This window comes from Heloderma suspectum, chromosome 7 (genome assembly GCF_057233095.1).
Source record: "Heloderma suspectum isolate Gila_16-S chromosome 7, 16-S_ref, whole genome shotgun sequence".
Taxonomy (NCBI): domain Eukaryota; kingdom Metazoa; phylum Chordata; class Lepidosauria; order Squamata; family Helodermatidae; genus Heloderma; species Heloderma suspectum.
This window is the reverse complement of record NC_139464.1, coordinates 81,127,852-81,147,940: the sequence shown is the minus strand read 5'-3', so window position 1 is coordinate 81,147,940 and position 20,089 is coordinate 81,127,852. Positions and strand designations below refer to the sequence as shown.

Genomic DNA, 20,089 nt, shown 5'->3' with positions numbered 1-20,089 from the left:
TGCTACCACTGAGCCACAGCCCTTCCCAACCGAACGTTCAGAACCCAGTGGAGGTTCCAAATGTTGGGTTGGTGGTAGTTACTGGGCAGCTTACTGTGGCTGACCTCACTTTGGATGCCCTACACTTAACAACAGAAAAGACCTCTGGTTTTGCATTTGGGACTGCATATATAAGGTAATAAATCATCGTCATCAACAACAAGAACAACTCTTGTTTAGCATTTCCAAGTGTTCAAAGCGCTTCACATGCGTTACCTTGTTGTTATCCTTACAACAATCCTGTAAAGTAAGGTGGTATTATTATCTCCTATATTGCAGATGAGGGGAGGAGCTGAGGCTGAGAGAGAGGGGCTTGCCTAAGGCCTTTCTACTAAGTTCATGCCAGAGGCAAGAATCAAACAGAGGATGTTACTCAATGTCTTAGCCACTGCAGTACACTACCTTGCATCAAAGTTCATGTTCATATCCCCACTCTACTGCTGGGCCATGTGTAGAGAGAGTGACTGCAATCTTCCCCTGTCCATTCATTTGGGAGTAAGCATCACTGAATTCCATGGGACTTGCTTCCAAGGCAACATGCCTAGGACTGCATGCTTTTTTTAATTTGAGGCCACGAACCCATATATCTTGAATTCCAGTCGTAGGTTCTGAGGCAATCTCACTGCGTGCCTTTGAAAGGTGAAGATTCGAATAATGTTTGCTGTCCTTGTTTTCTATTTCATAACATAGTTAAATTACTCAAGATTAGATTCTGTGGCCTGGATCCAAAAATCTGCTTTAGGCATACCCAAGGTCTTGAGCATGCTTAGTGGGATATTTTTTTCCTTTAAGCAGCAACTCCCTCTGACATTTCCTAACCTGATTTTGAAAGTCCTCTCTGTTTCAGAAGTAACCTTCCATGGAACAGGAAACTTCTGTTAAAGAAACAACAGCAGCCCAAAGCACCCTTAGGTGCACAGAAGCCTTTGTACTGTTATTTGGATCCTGGCCTGTTAGTTGGATCCTGGTGGCCAATCCATGAAGGGATTGCAAGGCATACATGCAGTTCAGTGGCATTTAAAATAATATTTTGCTTTACTGTAAGGCAAATTAAGTTGATTTCATGATGATAAAAGTTATTTAAAATATGTAAATTATTTTGTGGCCAAATGTGGATAACTGTCCAGTTTTAGATGACAACAACGATTACTTCAGTGCTATTAATGTACACCAGCCTTCCCCAACATGGTGCCCTCCAGATGCTTTGGACTTCAACTTCCATCAGCCCTAGACAGCATGACCAAAGGTCAGGAATGCTGGTAGTTGTCATCCAAAACATTTGAAGGGTGGGGAAGGCTGATGTACACAGTTCTTTACTTACAGCAATAGGATAGGTCCCTGTCCCAAGGGGCTTACACTCTGTAAAATAGACACTAGGGGTTGTACCAATGTTAGTCTAAGGCCCATTCATTTCAAGAGGTCTGCTCTACATAGGACTAACTTGGATAAAACCCAAGGGAGTCAACAGAAGAAGGCGAGGGAAATGAAGGCAGGCACAGACAAGGAAGAGTATGTGATTATTGCAGCTACATATGCTTTTAGTTTAAGGTTGGCTTACTCTAATACATTTTTTTTGGTCATCAGTTATCTTATTTTGCACTTGGTTTGTGGTTACAGTACCAGCTGCTACACATTCTTGAATCAATCTGTATTTGAATCTGTTAGTACAGAATTTCCTTGGATACATTGTTTTATCTGATGCACATAATTGATTGTTCTGCACATTATTTGGTCTGATTTGTTCCCCCACCCACCTCCAGGGACTGCATGAAAATGGGAGAAGTGGATGGCAAAAAGATTGGCTGTACTGTCAGCTTGTTGGTGCGTATCTCTTTGGCTCGGGAGATCTTACTGTTTCACAGTAACAATCTGAATGCTTAGATAAGGAGCATATTTTTAAGAAGCTACTGGGATTCTGGACTGGGATTTAAATGACAAATTCTACTGCAGGATTAATGTATGCCAATGAATTCAAAGCCTATTATGGAATCATAAAATATGCATGCTAAATTTGAATATATAGTGACATGCCTGCAAAAATACAGATGCCTAGTCTATATATTATGGGGTGTGGGTGGGTTTATCTTAAACGGGCTGGGAGGTGGAAAAGAAGTAGAAACCTGGTGATGGGGGATACTCCTAACACATGCATGACTTTCTTCTTTACTTTGTGGTGGGGTGGGGGGAAGGAAGCAGGGATGGTCCTTTTACAATCCTTGCTCCTCAGTAGTGTCTTTGCAAACAGCATTGCCCAACCTCCACCTCCCCAGGGTCAGTTGCTTCTTCTCTTTAGGGATTGAGGTGCACTGAGTAATCCCCGGAGTGACTCTGCTGAAGCAAGGCTACGAGCATACATAGAATGTATTTCCTCCACCTAATAATCACTAGTGCGGGGATACACTTCTAGATCTTGAGAAGTAGCAATGAACCAGCATACTGCTGATCATGTGCTCAGTATCTGTATCTCCCTGTGGAATAAGGTCCTGGCATCACAACATAGCTTTCAGGCATGCTTGAGCCTTCAGTATTGGCTCTAGCAACTTAATAAGACTGGGAAGCTCAGAGCCAAACTACACGTTATGCTAATTACGTAACTCGGGATTATCTTTTTATTTACTCTAGTGAAACCAATGGATACATTTTTCTTTCCCCCCCCCCCATGAGAAGGGGAGAATTTTGGGAAGCAAATGGCAGGAGGAAGTTTTAATTCTCCTTTCCTGCACCGTGTGCAGGATTGGGGCTAGATGTGCTTACACTAGAGTACATAAAAAGATAACTCTGAGCTACATGCTGCATGATTAGCAGTAGCTGTAGTTTCTCTCAGTGGTTTTCAATAGCTGCAGTTAACAACAGAAGAGGGGGCAGAACGAAAAGGAAAAAAAATAAGTGGCACCCCAAGCTGTAGTTGTCTTCTAAAATATGTGGGTTCTTCTAACCCACACATATTGATATTTTTCACTGTAATGTAACTGAACCAAACTCAGGCAGCTGATATATTATTGGGTCTAATTTATTTATTTTTCAAAACATTACTGGTCTATTTTTTTCCTTAGGAAACACACCCCACATTTCTGTAGCTTTCCTGTAACTCTTTGAAATTATGCTATGATAAGCCTCACAACTCTTAAATTAAAATGGTCAAGGTGTACATTCAGCAATTTCTAAACCCGGACCCAATGCTGGTACTTTCACAGTCTGTAGCATAAATTGATGGTGGTTTCCTGCCAGTTTCGAAATCCCTCATCAAAATGTTCATCCAAATGTCCACAACCATCTGTTTAATCCCAGGGGAAAGCCTTTGGCATAAAGGACAGTACAGAAGATGGAGTAACAGAGCTCAAGGAAGAATGTCTGTGAAAAGTCCAAGCTTGTGCCTTTTATTTGAAGAGCCAAATAAGCTCTTAACCATTTTCTTAACAGCGAGAGCTCATCAGAGTAAGAACTGTGAAGCCTTGGTGACATTTTAATTGCAAGGTTGTGCTTGTTGTTCTTAGATTATCCATGGGCTCAGACTGCTCTATTCTTTTCTTCTCTCTGTCTTGAAACCATCAATATGGACTATACTTTAGCATTCACGATGCTTGAAAGAAACTTCACCTGCTCCTCAGGTGTCTCAGATTAGATTTTCTTGATGTGCATGCAGGCATGGCTTTACAGTCCTGCAAATCCTTTTTGGGGTACAACCACAGTATTGACCTTTGAAAACATAAGAGGCAGCAATGCTAGTTTTGGTTTAGCGTCGTTGACCTCTGCAGTCCTGCTTCACTCCCAACATGGTGTAACGTGGCTTCTTCTGACCAATCAACCAAACAGTTTTTGAGGCTTTGCAATGATTTTTGTGGTTGACCTGGATCCCGCATGAAAGGAAAATTTCTGTAAATATCACCAGCTGGAGTGATAATACATTGATCTTTCAAAGCATGCAATTTTTGATGGAAAGGTGAAAGAAGCTGCCTTTAGCATGACTGCAGAGACATTTCAATGCACATTTCTGATTAGGGATTTAAAGCCCTATGGCCCATATTTGTGAATATATTTCTACATTTACTCCCCTCTTCCCTTTAGGTAAGAGTTTCACCTGAGGACTTTTCTTAGTCCTCAGTGTACTGTCTTAAAACCAGCTGTGTGTACCATTTCTCAGAAAACACACTTGTTTTATCTCTGATGGCTCATTCACACATGCTGGTTGTTGACATGGCAATCATCGAGTCATGGCAAAGAAACAGTGGTGGTTTTCATTCATCAATGAATGTACATGCATGTGTGAACTAGCTGTAAAGGTTATTCTGATGCAATTTTTCCCGTTAGAAAAATATTCATGAAAAACACAAAATCAGAATGCAAAATCCAGATGGGAGTTTGCACTATAAAGTTACACAACCAGGACATTAGATTCCTCCCCTAACTCACATAGCCTCTACACAAGGGACAGGCAACTTGTGGCCCTAGATGTTTTGGGCTATAACTCTGATCCTAGCCAATGGTGAAGGATGATGAGAGTTATAAACCCAAACATCTGGGGGAACACAAGTTGCCCAGGCCTGCTCTACACCCACATAAGTTCATTCAAACCAGGCACATACAAAATTTGCATTCCAACCTGGCTGAGGGTTGAATGCTCATAATACTTTTCTGCGGCTGCATTTCCAGATTATGTCTTATATACAGTTTTCTGAACTTTTCCCCTTGGGAATACCTGATTCTTAGAATGTATGCACATTTGTTAAATACAAAAAAAAAACCCTTGGATAAACATATTTTTTTAAAAATTGTACTCCCCTTCACCATGGTTCCATGGATCTCTAAGGGCAGCTGAGAAGTGTACTATAAATAATAGATCAAGACAAAAACATCATCAGTTTAAAATTGTATTAAATGTAATGTCTCATACAAAATATTTTGTTACATTCCGTACAGACAAGAAACTCCATGGAGATTAATTGCTGCACCTTAATACAGGCCTCTTATTAAGTAGCGGCTTTTCCATTTTCAGCTTTGAGCGCCAGTGATGACTAAATGCATCATGTTTATCTTTCCTAACTGGTTTATTTACAATACTATAGCAATATCAATGCGTAGTGCTGCCAATTGGCAGTCATTCCGGCGTTGTATGCATTAAGGAGCAGACAGGCTGTACAGCAGATTACTGCCCCCTCCCCCACTCCTCTATGGATTACATAATCTAGAGTTCTCCCAGTGCACAGATGTAAACTACAGGTGTGAACAAACCTATGGAAAAGAATTACCTATAAGGATCTATGCAGATATCTGAAAACCTCTTTTTATAGCATAATTGTACACATCCAAGATTCATAATTCAGTGTTTTAATTAATTTTGTTACACAAATACTCTGTTACACAACATATTCCCAATATATAACAAACATACATAAATTTTTAATTTTTGAAATCTTTCCCCCATTGAAAGGAAATCTCTTCGGACAGGGAAATGATTTTCATGATAGGGATGGGTTAAAAAGCTTGTCTTTTATTGTTATATTGTCTTTTGTAACCAAATTGTGTTTCACAATATGTTTTTATTCCAGAATTTTTATAAAACAGAACTGAACAAGGAGGAGATGTATATTCGGTATATACATAAATTATATGATCTCCACTTAAAAGCACAAAATTTTACAGGTAAATCTTTCACCAAATAATCTGGGCAAAAATATTTTTGAAACATTAGTAATGCATATTGATGGTGCAAAGAGGAGTAAGAAATGCTCCTGGGTCTCAAGTTGGCATCTGTGTTTTCTGGATCAAAGCTGGTTGTGACAAGGCTGAGTGGAAGAAACCAGCATGGGAAAGACTTTTTCCTCTCAGATACGCCTTCAGTGTATCTAAAGTTGGGATTGAAATCATAGTTTGGGTTTCAATCCCTGGATTGTAGGCAAACTGTGGTTTGTGCAAATCACAGTTTGCCATTTTGGAAGTAACAGCAAGCTATGTTTTGCTCAAATGAGGGAAGGGATCGAACGGGGGGAGGGACAGAGTGTAAGGAACTTGTGGCGCATTCCTTTCCCTCCAAACCAGAGTGTGAAGGATTGGGAAACTTGTATTTGAATGGCTCCTTCGTGCCATTCAAACAATCTGTAAGGTAAAAAGTGAACAGGGTGACTTTATACATCCCTTGGTCCTGTGTAATGGAGGTGTACAGGGCTCAGCAGCCTCATGCCAAACTGGTGTCATCAGGGATGGGGCCTCACTGCCTTCTTAATTGCATGATGCTGCTTGACACAAATAATCAGGCCACCTTGTCCCATGGAATACCCATCCCTGGGTCTGGCTGATGTCCAGGAGTAATTATCATATGGACTGGACACCTCAGCACCATGAGGGATTCAGAGAGGAAGGCAAGTGCCTGAATAATAAAGCAGAATTTCCTAAGGTGTTCGTTCTAGTGGTGTTGTAAGACATTGCTTGAGGACAGATCTATAGGTCAGATACTTGGTCAATGTACCTCTACCTGGGAAGAGAATAGCTTATCTTTGCACAGGCAGTTTTCAGGTGAAGGTCTCCTTTGTCTCCAACAATGGGAGGGGAGCAGAAATTACCCCACTTCAGGAAGGGCTTTCCTTAGAAACATCCCAGGTGTTGAGAATGCCCTCCTGCCACATGCTGGAGTGAATTTTACCTTTTCTTCATATCTCCACTCTGATGTAAAATATTTGAAAATATCAAGTATCTGCCTTATTATTCTTGAACAGAAACAACTCGGTTGGAATCTCTGCAAGCTGCTAGTTTTGCCTCACTATCTGCTTTTTCCGGCCAGTTTTATGTGCCAATAATTCTTGGCAAGGGCCCCTCCCTTTTAATGTCAAATTTAAATTTTCCCTTGAACAGCTGGCAGCCAGTACTGTTTCTTGGTGACAATTGCAAATTGGGTTGCTATGCACCTTCCATGTAGTTCACAGGGTTTGTGTGGGATTGAAATTAATAGCATTGAAACAGTAGTAGTGCTTGATACACTTGACCTCGAGTGTGCTGGTGTGCTCCCTACTGAGACCTGGGTAATGGTTTCCATTCCTTATTTTTTATACATGTTTTGCTGTCTGACCTTTTACCCATAAAACAGAGTTTCTGCATCATAATTCACACCTGTTAGTCTTTTGTTGGCTTTGGCTTTCTTTGGATGCAAGAGGATTTATATAGCTGCAAGTTGTGTTGTTTAGAATGAGTGATGTTTTTGACAATATTGAACGCTTCAGTAGGAGAAAAAAGTTATCTGTTATTTATTTTTTACATGATAAAAAATGGAAGGCCTGTGGATTTTTTTTCATTTGTAATGTGTATGTCAGCATCTGTATAAGAGATTGCTATGGCATCCCTCAGAAGACACTTCATTGCAAATAAATATGTGAATATATATGCATAGGCTGCATTCGGATATCACAATAAACCATGGTTTATTGTGACAGAAATAAGCGAAGTCTCTCTCCATGCTCTTATGCTCCCCCCCCCCGACCTCATCCTCTGGCACAGCTAAGAGGAGGAGTTCAGAAGCTTTTGCTTCCATTTTTGATTTCACAGCTCACTGTGTCATCCAGATCCAACAAACTGTAGTTAAATTTAACTTGTTTGTTTGAAACAAGCCAACTTGGGACTGGCTTCTTTCAACAAACCCGAGTTAAAATTAACCATGGTTTAGGGTTTTGATGTAACATTAAACTGTGTTAAGTGGAATTAGAAATGAAAGCTGACCTTGGAGGAGGAGGAGGAGGAGGAGGAGGAGAAGGAGGAGGGGAGTAAATGGGGAGAGTGTGAATCCAGGATGGGGAGGCTTAACTCATTCGTATGACATTAAACCATAGTTAACCATGACATCCAAACACAGCCATAATGTTAAATACAAAATAGTAAAAGAATTGCGATGTTTTTATTATTTTATGAGTTTTGTTTTCTTCTATTCATGTGTCTGCACTAAATTTGCTTCATGTTTACTTGTAACACATGATAGAGGCTGCCTATACGTTGTTGCTGTATGATGAGCTGTTGGAATGGTCAGACCGGCCACTGCGAGAATTTCTGAACTATCCCATGCAGACAGAGTGGCAGCGCAAAGAATACCTTCATCTCACTATCATCCAGAATTTTGACAGGGGAAAAGTGAGTGGGGTTTGGTTAAAAAAAACACAATTGATTGTTAAGAGTGTTTGCCTTTTAAGTTGTTAATTTATTACACAGCACATTTAATATGCATTGTGAGTTATTTATTTTTTTTACTTTATCCTCATATGAAGTCTGAGATGGTTCATTGCTGTGACCCTTAGAACTGATCAAATCTGTAGAACAGTGCATGCTTAGGTTTATTACTAATGTAACGTCTGCCTTGTAAACATGGAAAGCTGAGGATGAAGCTGCCTAGAGAATCGATGATGAATATTTGGCCCATGATTTCTAGCTTCTGTGAAGGATCCAGTGGTGTCCATGCACTAGCTCTATTGATGCTGCGCTAGCGTAAACCCGCGCTTGTGCAATGTCAGTAGTGCTAGCTAGCACAGTGGGTTTCCCCAGACAGTTTCCTGGACATCTTTCACATTAGAAAGCACTACTGGCATTGCACAAGTGTTGGTTTATGCTAGCACAACATCAATAGCACTACTGCATTGACACTGTTGGTTTCTTCCCTCTATGCCCTATTCTGTTGCTTTTATCAGTTGTACTAAATCTTTTTAATTAAACCACCATATGCAGCACCACCCAATCCCCCATTGTACATATATTAGAGCAGCCTTCCACAATCTGGCATCATCCAGATGTGCTGGACTGGAACTCCCCATAATTCCCAGCCAGTGTGGCCATTGGCCAGGCTGGTTGGGAATTGTGGGAGTTGCAGTCCAACATATCTGGAGGGCATCAGGTCAGCGGAGAAGGGTACCTTATAAAAAGTCTGAATAGGATTGTGCACACTTGCCTCCCATGACTAGGACTGGTGGTAACGATGGAGCTAAGCTTTTAAGAAACCTGAAGCCTTCTATTCCAGGCCTGCAGCTGTGGGATTGATTTCTGACATCTGCATCCCACGTGATTGGTCAATTTAGTTAACTATCAGTTTGCCGTGCATTTTGAAACATGGTACATGCGTAGGGACAACTTGGGTATTTTGCACTAGTAGGTACTATTATCGAGCATCCCCAGTACCTGTGAATGCATTCCAGTGATCCTAAAAAAGAAGAGACCGTAATACCATATTGTCAGTTCTCATAAGCAGCTGTTCTCTGCCTGTTGGTTAATGTTCTCTGAAAATGCTGGTTAATGTTAGATTGTACTGCCAAGAGGAGACTCTTGAAAATCTGTTTGATGCAGCTAAAAAGCATTTAGACTCTTCTCTGTGTTAAACATACCTCTTCCTTGTTTGTCTATAGTGCTGGGAAAATGGCATTATCTTATGCAGGAAGATTGCTGAGCAATATGAAAGCTATTATGACTACAGAAACCTCAGCAAGATGCGGGTAATGAAGCTGGATGCATTTTGGTCATAGGACTCTATTAAAAATCAGATTAATGTTAGTCAGCAAGTCAGCAATTTAATTTTCTCAATGTAACTTTCATACTAAAACCATGATGCAAGTATTTTATTTTATTTTAATTTAATTTACAAAAAACAACAACCAACTATGGAAAGATATATGAAGAAAACAAATAAATGGCAAAGCTAAACTTGCTTTTCCAGTACATTTTTGGTTCAGTTGTTGTTGTTCAGTCGTGTCCGACTTAAGTTATTTTAGAGCCACTCTTTAATTATTCCATTGCTATATTTTTTAACCCATATTCTTTAATGCTGTGTATTTGCTACACTATATTGAAGCTGCAATCCTATACCCACTTACTGGGAGTAAGCCCTGCTGAACTCAATGGTACTTCCTTTGAGTAGACATGTAGACACTGATAACCATTATATTCATTATTATTCAAGCCCGTATTTATTATTATTGTCTGGGAAACCAAATAATTATTGCTATATTCGCTGTGTATGAAGTGAATTTATATAAAATACCTTTTTGATATCTGAAAATGTGGAATCTTTTCTCTAAGCAAGAGATGCCCAGCACTTTCAGCCTTTGTCCATGTGTTTCAAAGCCTTTGCCTGTTCTGAGATAGTAACTCTAAAATTGTTTCCATTCCCCCAAATTAAAAACAGAGCGCAGAAAACCCCTTGATAATTCTGGCGGTTCTTAGTGTTTTGCTCACACTGGCCTCCAGAATCATATGAGCAACACTGAAGATAAAGATAGCATTCCTGTGGGTAGACTAAGGGCAGTACCCAGAGCTGCCCTTGTGCTAACGGGAATCACCACTAGCGCAATGACAAGCTAGCATTTCCTAGAGCAACTGGGCGCTAGCCAAAACTCCCAGAACAGAACAAATCGGGGGAGCTTGCAGAAGGGAACTCCACTAACCTGTCCCGTTACGGAAATGCTAGTTTCAAGTTTTCACAGTTGCTCTAGATTGTGCTAGCACAACCTAATAAGCACTGGCCAACTGCCAGCTTTTGATACTGTCCTAAGCATGGAAATAAGTACTTCCAGAGCGGGCTCTATATTTGGGGCAAATGGGGCAGTGACCCTCTGCCTCTCCCCCACCCACTTGTGGCAGAGAAATCCCCCCACAACCCGGTACATTTGCTCCAATGCATGACATGCCGTTGCCAGTTGCAACACATTATCTTCTCCTGCCCTCCTCTGACATCTCAGTAGAATATCAAGTATGAATGCAAGCCCTGCCCTGCCCTCTGCCCCACGAGCCCTAATGAGCACCAGCTGCCGCTGCTCTGTGTTTATATGGTCCTGCCTGTTACCTTGAGACAAGTAATGTATCACTATCATAACTTTTTTGTTGCTAGTTATGAATGCGCCTCTATATACTGCCTTTCCTCCAAGAAGTTCAGGGTGATGGACATGGAGTGATCCCATTTTATCTTCCCAGCATCCCAGTGAGATTCACGACTGAGAGGGAATTTAAATTGATAAGAAGCTGCCTTATACAGAGCCAGGCCATTGGTCCTTTGAGCTCAGTACTGTCTACAGTGACTGGCAGTGTCTCTCCAGGGGTCTTTCCCAACCCTACCTGAAGATGCCAAGGATGGGAACTGAGACCACTGAGCTTCACCAGATGTCCTAGTCCAAATTTATTATTATTTATTAGTTGTTTGAAGGATTTTTACCCCACTTTTCAACCCCAAAAACTCCCAGAGTGGCTAACAAAGAGCAGGCTTGCAATATAAAAGACACAACACAAAAGGAAAAAGGATTGGGAGGGAGGAGGAAAACTACAAACGCAGGCACTAGTTCTTAGTAACAAATCCAAAGCTGTCTCCGCTACACAATGCTGGTTCTCTGATCATCCCTAAGTAACTTTTGAATATTTATGTCAGGTCACAATTTTATTGTCTATATTTGATGTTTTTGCTATCCTGAAATATTTTACTTTCTAGAAGAATTTTAAAGATTAAACAAAAAACTTTATTCAATCTTACACAGGTGATGGAAGCCTCTCTGTATGATAAAATTATGGATCAGCAGCGTTTGGAGCCAGAGTTTTTCCGAGTTGGATTTTATGGGAAAAAGTTTCCTTTTTTCTTACGGGTGAGTACAGAAAGTTTTTTTTTACTTACATTACCTAAAGGTCTTCATTCACGATGGTGCTGTGTCAAAATATTTTACTTCCTGAAGCAGAGCATCAAATGACTCCTCCCCACCACCAAATCTACAGCCAACACTTTAAGAACTCTTCCTGAACCATCCTAACATCAGTTCTTGTTTTCTCTGTCCCCCTGAATTCTGTCACTTAAAGCAGATTGCTTCACCTTGCTTCTTGCCAAGGTTGGCCCTGATTCATGATGATGTCTTCCCATGCATATGAGATAACTTATTCCCCTACAGTCCTGTAATAGTTCTTCTAGTCACTGACTGGAACCTCAGGGTCAAAGACGTTCTAACAGCCTTGTGTGATTCAGGCCTTGTCTCCCCTCCACTTTGTTTCTGAATCTGACTGATGGCCTGGGCGGGGCAGGAATGAATAGGCAGTGCGTGTTATGCAGACTGTGCTCTTAGTCCTCTGTCCACACCACATATGGAACAGCTGTGGATACTCCACTAAAAGCTGGGGATCCTCACATACGCTCAGTGACTGCTGTGGGGTTTAATTTTGTACTTTTTAAACATAATATGGTATCGTCTCCCCTTACGAGTTGTCTTGAAAGTTATTTGATGTTGTTGAGGTATTCGTTTCTGTCACTCCCTCAGTTGTTTCATTGGTTGGATGATAACAAATATAGGGAGTAGAGAGTTTGAGTTAGGTAAGTTGGAAAGGTCAACCAATTAGTAGCTCAAGTGTGACTAAAGAAGGGGGAAACCAGAGTAATTTCACCTGAAGCAATTTAAAGGCTCATGCTGGTCCCTCAAATTGAAACTTTTTAGCCCAATGCTTGTTTATGAGTCCTTTTTTAAAAACCATTCCAGGAATATAAAATTGACCTGAGTTGTGGTATTTATATCTACTTCAAGGAATCTTTCCTGATACCATAGCAACGTAAAGTGGCTCGATCGTAAATAATAAGAATTCTCCACAGTTCTTGCTCCTATAGTTGCCAAGTTGGTAACAGTGTCTGGTTGCTTTCAAGAGAATTGCATCATCAAATCATAGAGAACCACGATAAAGATCTACAGAAAAACGACAAGAGTGCATTGTTTTGCTGGAAAAAAAATATAAAAAGGAAATGCTAAAGGCGCATATTATTTAGAACACACTGAATGTAGGAAAATCATGTCATATATAGAAATGGCGAGGTTCTTGTGCAAGTGGAGCATTACTGAACAGAGATACAGGAAACTGGAATGGAAACAGATCCTTTAGCATCTGTAGCTGTCAGCACAGCTATTGAGCAATTCACTTGGCATTGGGGTTTCCAAGATCTTAGACTGATGCTGGCTGGTAAGGTAATGTGATATTAGAAAGGGATGGGAGGAGGCTGCCACTGCTGAGTGGAAGAATAGCCTACATACTTTTACCAGCAGAGACAAGAGGCTGTGGTAGAGCCAGGGTGGCTGAATTCAGCACTGTGCAGATATAGAGCCACGGCCTGCCTAGGAGCACGCATTGTGGGCTGTGACATCCCTGCACCATCCTGTGTCTAGGTTCCCAGAACCGCTACTGCTTCCCATGTTTTGCCTGCCTTCCCCTTCCTTCAGGTCTTCTGTAGTGGTGACCCCTTTCTACCCCATCCTACCCATCACACTATCTCACTGGCCACTGCTGCCTAGTACCTTGCGATTTCTGTGGGATTCATGACTGGTTCTCAAGATGGATTGCTAATCCAGGGTCACAATGCCCAGCCATGCAGAAGATTTTGGAGAAGGAGGCAACTGAGTACCTTTTAGGCAGCCTTCCCCAAACTGGTGCCCTCCAGATGTTTTGGACTACCACTCCCAGCATTCCTAGCCATTGGTCATGCTGGGTTGGGCTGATGGGAGTTGTAGTCCAAAGTCTCTGAAGAGCACCAGGCTGGGAAAGACTGGTTTACTGCTTTCCTTGTCCAATTGTTTAGTGTGGCATCTTATTACTTTGTAAATTGAGACATGGAAATTTAAAAACTATATTGTCCTATCTAAAAATGCCAGAAGTACACGAGAGTTTTATCACTGAAATGTTGTCTGGGGGGCACTAGGTTTGGCAAGGACTTTTAGGTCTTTTTCAACCTATATAAATGGATAAGCCGGCAATTTGTGCAGTTTGTTAGGGGCTTTTCTTTCTTCTTTTTCACTTTGATTATTTGAATGAAGACCCTGATAATGTGAAATCTTAGATATGATGGATCCTGGTAGTCTTTAGAGTTCAGAAACATGAGAGTGATGCCAATCAGAAACAAAAAGCAGATAAAAATGTCCACAGGTGTTCTAAGATGTTATTTTTATTTGTGGACCTAACCTCAATGCATTTCTGGCTTCTCCAGCTCTTAAGTGTTTTTCATTTTTTTAGCTTCTCTAAATAGAGTTGTTTTGACTTCATTTAAATTGTCAAGAGACAGAAAGCAATTAAAATAGAAGAAAAACAATTATACTTTGGAGTAGTTACAAGAGGAAGAGAGAGTGCGAAAGAAGCTGGAAATTCATTGGGATCATTCCAAGATCATTCCACTCTTTCACAGCACTTGTGGATATTTTCATTCTTCTTAACACTTTGTTATCAACTTTATGTTTAGCAAGGCTGATTATTGTATGTTGCATATTTTATAGGTTACGGATATAGATCCCTCTCTTTTTAAAAAATACTCTTTATTTTTCAGAATTGTTGTTTTATGCAATAATCATACTGAACACCTTTAAACTAAAGCAGTATCAGTCCAGATACTGCGGCTTCTTCTTTTTAAAAGAAAATACTGAGCCATTTTCATGTAATCCACTTTGCTTTCCTTTTTTTCTCCCTAGAACAAAGAATTTGTTTGCCGAGGGCATGACTATGAGCGTCTGGAGGCTTTTCAACAGCGGATGTTAAATGAGTTCCCACATGCTATTGCTATGCAACATGCCAATCAGCCAGATGAAACCATCTTTCAAGCAGAGGCACAGTGTATCCCCTTTGTTGGCAATAGAGTATGTGTGCCTTAAACACACACACGCTAAATGCGGAATCCAACAGAGCGTTTTTTTCTGTTTTTAAACCACTCTCATGGGTGAAGTGCAGGAATGGAATTTTGGCACGAAAATGGGAGTGGGGAAGCTTAAATTCCGAATTGCCATGGTCCCAATCTGACTTGGGACTGCATGTACCTACACTCAAGTAAGTATGGCAATTACACATTGCTCTGCTATGTATGATTAGCAGACCATTAATTTGACACACACACATACACACACAGAGAAATGTCTATCAGTTTCACTTATAACGTGATTTAAATTAGTGGAATGTCCCTAAAACTCCACTTAAGTCCCACCACTGGCTTTCTTTTAAAAATAATAATGAAAAAATTAAATCATATACACTAATATATGAACGGCCCTGAGAGCTTTGGCTACGTGGCGGTATATAAATATAAATAAATATAAATAAATAAATAAATAAATGTGAAATCAGATGTTAAGCTATGACAGCTATTGTGTTTTAATACATTTGTTTTATTCTTGATTTAATCACGTTTTATTTGTGATTGCAAGCTGCCTTGAGTGCTATTTTTCTTGATAGAAAGGTACAAATCCAATCAATCAATCAATAAACAAACATACATGTCACACCAAAACAGGTCTGCTGAGAAACAAGAGGGAGGTATTGGCATGCTCAGGAGAAACCCTTGTTGTTGTTGTTCAGTCGTTAAGTCGTGTCCGACTCTTCATGACCCCATGGACCACAGCACGCCAGGCCTTCCTGTCCTCCGCTCTCTCCCGGAGTGTGCTCAAGTTCATATTCATTGCATCGGTGATGCTATCTAGCTGTCAAGGGCTCCTTGGAGGCCTCTCTCAGTCTAATCCAGTAGCCAAGTCCAGACACAAACAGATGGATTCTTTTCAAAGCTTTATTCCTCTTTTACAACTTAACAACTCTACTGTTAGCAACTAGATATGAGCAGCAGAGTACCTCTGCCCTCCGCTGGAACAGTTGGTCCCCGTTTGAAAGGGAATTACTGGCAGACCCCTGAACTTAAGGACTAGGGAGAGTCCCTCCCCTTTTCCCTTGGATCCTCTGGGCGCAGCCGTTGTTTGCGCGCCAACTGGGCACTATGCCTCCTTTCTGCGCCCTCCATTTGGCGCCGCTCTCTGCGTCGGCGTTGCGCGTCCATCAAGTCTGCTTCCCGCGCTCTGTCACTCCCTGGACTACTATCTAAGCTAGGAATGCTGGTGGGAGGAATCTTCGTCAGCTGTTGGCCCTGGGAAAGAGGAGCGCGCTCCTCTCCAGGAGCGACTCCTCTTCCTCAGAATCAGAACTACTCTGGGATTCTATGGGCTCAGTGTCCACCCTGACACTAGCCATCTCATCCTCTGCCGAAGAAACCTTAGGTTTGCAGAAATAGAAAAGATCCTTAGGAAAAAAATCTATGGAGCATCTACCCCTAAAACAGCCCAATGAAGACCTAGCAAGCTGAACGGCCACCAAATGTTAAATGTCTTTTGGGAGAAGGAGAACCAGATTAGAATGGAGTATCCTGAGAGAACGCATGGCTGGATCACCAAACAGAAGCACTCTACACTGACCTGGTGCACATGGTCACCACAGCCCACCATGGCTTATTAACCATGGCAGGTTGCTGTGTCCACAGGTGTCAGGTTGGCGATTGAAGCTGGTGCCACAGCTTCTCATTACATGTGAACCCAGCAAGGGTGGGTTGTTTGGGTGGTTGACAAGCCACCAAGAACCATGGGTTGTTTTAGCATTGCAGGTGGGTTGCCAACAACCCCAACAACCCATCCTTGCTGGGTTCACATGTAACGAGAAACTACACAGTCGCCCCTGCCCCCCGTGGCTTAAATATTCAAAATGGCAGCCACCACCATGATGAAAAGCCCTGTGGGGGGGAACCCCCCCCCGTGACTTCTTGTTACATGCGAACTCACCCACTATGAGGTGTTGTTGCAGGTCCTATTCATCGTGTTATATTTCAAAAATCCATGGTAAGACTACCATTAACAGAACAACCTAATTAAGCTTTTTACAAAATTGGCACACTTACTTGATTTCTAAAGAATGACTTAGACATTTGGTTGCTTTCACCACTCACAACACTTGTGACAGTGCATATCTGCTCCTGCATTACATTGCTTATGCAACTAGACTGTGAGGGATTGCAAGGTTCCTGTAATTCCATAAGAACTGGTTTACTAATATAGTAATATACATAATTGCAGTGATGCTGGCGCCCTTTTAGTGAGGTTGGGGAGATCTGGACACAACAGAAACCATGGGAACTATATTTGACATGGTTCCTTGTGGCCCAGACAGAGGTCCCACTGTGACCCTTCCTCACTCTCACTAAGTACATTTTGAAAAGAGAAGAAGCTGGTGAGTGAGAGAGGACTTGTGAATACCAGGGGTGGGAAGGCCTCTGATATCATCAGGAGCATAGTGGGGCCCAAAGGTTAGAAAAAGATTGTTTGGCAAATACATTTTTTTTTACTCAACCCCATTCCAAGCAAACCGTGTGTGTGTGTGTGCGCGCGCGCGCTTGCCCATCACTTGTACAACAAGAGTTTTTTCCCCTCTTGTTTGATTGGGGGAGGTCTAAAGAGTCATCCATTTAGTTTTCCAAGTGGTAAGCTAGCTTGGTCCTTAACTTGTTACACATAGATCTGCAAATCTATGCTGTGACACCAGTTCCAGAAGGCCAGGAGGTACTGCAGAGAGAAGGCATTCCAGATAACATCAAAAGTTTTTATAAAGTAAATCACATCTGGCGATTCCGATATGACAGGCCATTCCACAAAGGGACCAAGGACAAAGACAATGAATTCAAGGTATGACCTTTTCTCAATTCTAGCCAACAGACACTAGATTTATTTTATGTATTTTATCTGAAGAAGTTACATAGGTGGCAGTTACTAGATGATGTGGTGAGGTCAGCTACATTTCACTGGGGCTGGGTGTGGTCTCAGTAGCTGTCTTTATTTTTCCTTTCAACAATAGATCTCTATGACATATCACCTTTTCTGGAATGAAGTGTTGGCACAGATTCTCATGGTCCTAAATATGCCATTTAATCCATGACTTACATGTATGTTTAGCTTTATATGTTATATATATATATGTTTAGCCTTATATATGGGGCTAAACAAATATCAGAAAGATATTAAATACAGACAGAGCTGAAAGAGGTTCAACAATGAGAGATTCAACAACGGACCTGAGATTTAATTGACTTGACTGCGAAAGAGAGAATAACTTAAGACTGTCTGGAAAAAAATTCATAATATTTGGCAGGGATTCCTTGGGCTATTTTGACTTTCATAATATCGCTAGTTTGCTAAGAACATTTCCAGTAACTGATTTAACGTCTGTATGGTTGAGGAGGTGTTTCTTTTCTCCTTCTTTTCTTTTGTCTTTGTCTTTTCTTTTTGTGTATTTCCATTGCTTCACTGTTTATTGTTATCAAAAATTTCCATGGATATGGTGCCTTCTTTGGCAGGATTGCTCAACTTATAAGGAGGTAAAAGGGACAAAAAGGGAGGATTTGAGGGTTGACTGTGGATGAAGGAGGGATTTCTAGATATTGTGGCTTATTTTGAAACATCCGTTATTTATTGAAATGGTGTGTGTGTGTGTGTGTGTGTTTGGGGAGTTAATATACCAAAATAGAAGTGTTGTTATATAATAATAACAACAACAACAACAACAACAGTAGTAGTAATAATATGACTATCAAAAGTACTGTCTGTTTCAAAAGCAGCTTGCTATTTGGGGTGGGGGTACTATTGTTGTAGTTGTTCAGTTGTTAAGTCGTGTCCGACTCTTCGTGACCCCATGGACCATAGCACGCCAGGCCTTCCTGTCCTCCACTCTCTCCTGGAGTGTGCTCAAGTTCATATTCATTGCATCGGTGATGCTATCTAGCCATCTCATCCTCTGCCATCCCCTTCTCCTTTTGCCTTCAATCTTTCCCATCATCAGGTTCTTTTCTAGTGACTTTTCTCTTCGCATCAGGTGGCCAAAATATTTGAGCTTCAGCTTCAGTATCTGTCCTTCCAATGAGCACTCAGGGTTGATTTCCGTTAGGATTGACTGATTTGACCTCCTTGCAGTCCAGGGCACTCGTAAGAGTCTTCTCCAGCACCACATTTCGAAAGCATCAGTTCTTCGGCGCTCAGCCTTCCTTATAGTCCAGCTCTCACAGCCATACGTTACTACTGGGAAAACCATAGCTTTGATTAGACGGACCTTTGTCGGCAAGGTGATGTCTCTGCTTCTTACTATGCTGTCTAGGTTTGTCATAGCTTTCCTCCCAAGGAGCAAGTGTCTTTTAATTTCATGGCTACATTCACCGTCTGCGGTGATCTTGGAGCCCAAGAAAATAAAATCTGTCACTGCTTCCATTTCTTCCCCTTCTGTATGCCAGGAAATGATGGGGCCAGATGCCGTGATCTTAGTTTTTTTAATGTTGAGTTTCAGACCAGCTTTTGCACTCTCCTCTTTCACCCTCAACAAGAAGCTCTTTAGCTCCTCTTCGCTTTCTGCCATTAGGGTGGTATCATCTGCATATCTGAGGTTGTTAAAATTCTCCCGGCAATCTTAATTCCGACCTCTGATTCATCCAACCTGGCGTTTCTCATGATGTACTCTGCATATAAGTTAAATCAGCAGGGCGACAATATACAGCCTTGTTGTACTCCTTTCCCAGTTTTGAACCAATCAGTTGTTCCATGTCTGGTTCTTACTGTTGCTTCTTGACCCTCGTACAGGTTTCTCAGGAGACAGGTAAGGTGGTCTGGTACTCCCATCTGTTTAAGAATTTGCCACAGTTTGTTGTGATCCACACAATCAAAGGCTTTAGCATAGTCAATGAAGCAGAAATAGGCGTTTTTCTGGAATTCTCTTGCTTTCTCCATGATCCAGCGAAAGTTGGCGATTTGATCTCTAGTTCCTCTGCCTCTTTGAAATCCAGCTTGTACTTCCGGTAGGTCTTGGTTCACATACTGCTGAAGCCTAGCTTGTAGGATTTTGAGCATAACCTTGCTGGCATGTGAAATGAGTGCAATTGTACGGTAATTTGAACACTCTTTGGCATTGCCCTTTTTTGGAACTGGAATGTAAACTGACCTTTTCCAGCCTTGTGGCCACTGTAGAGTGTTCCAAATTTGTTGGCATATTAAGTGCAGCACTTTAACAGCATCATCTTTTAGGATTTTAAATAGCTCAGCTGGAATACTGTAATCTCTGCTAGCTTTGTTGTTAGTAATGCTTCCTAAGGCCCACTTGACTTCACTCTCGAGGATGTCCGGCTCAAGTTCAGTGATCGCACTATCATGGCTATCAGGGACATTCAGATCTTTCCTGTATAGTTCTTCTGTATATTCTTTTCACCTCTTCTTCATCTCATCTGCTTCTGTTAGGTCCCTGCCTTCTTTGT

At 41.4% G+C, this 20,089-nt stretch overlaps 1 protein-coding gene across 4 annotated transcripts in view; it reads left to right on the top strand.

The window, feature by feature from the left end:
- DOCK4 (dedicator of cytokinesis 4) overlaps positions 1-20,089 on the top strand; it is a 343,934-nt gene that overhangs the window by 292,744 nt on the left and 31,101 nt on the right. For all 4 annotated transcript variants that reach the window (XM_084810752.1, XM_084810753.1, XM_084810754.1 and 1 more), the window contains 7 exons: positions 1,800-1,860; positions 5,586-5,679; positions 8,000-8,148; positions 9,408-9,494; positions 11,523-11,627; positions 14,469-14,610; positions 17,317-17,483. In XM_084810752.1, the coding sequence (XP_084666878.1) occupies positions 1,800-1,860; positions 5,586-5,679; positions 8,000-8,148; positions 9,408-9,494; positions 11,523-11,627; positions 14,469-14,610; positions 17,317-17,483 (805 nt within the window). The remainder of the gene's footprint in view (positions 1-1,799; positions 1,861-5,585; positions 5,680-7,999; positions 8,149-9,407; positions 9,495-11,522; positions 11,628-14,468; positions 14,611-17,316; positions 17,484-20,089) is intronic.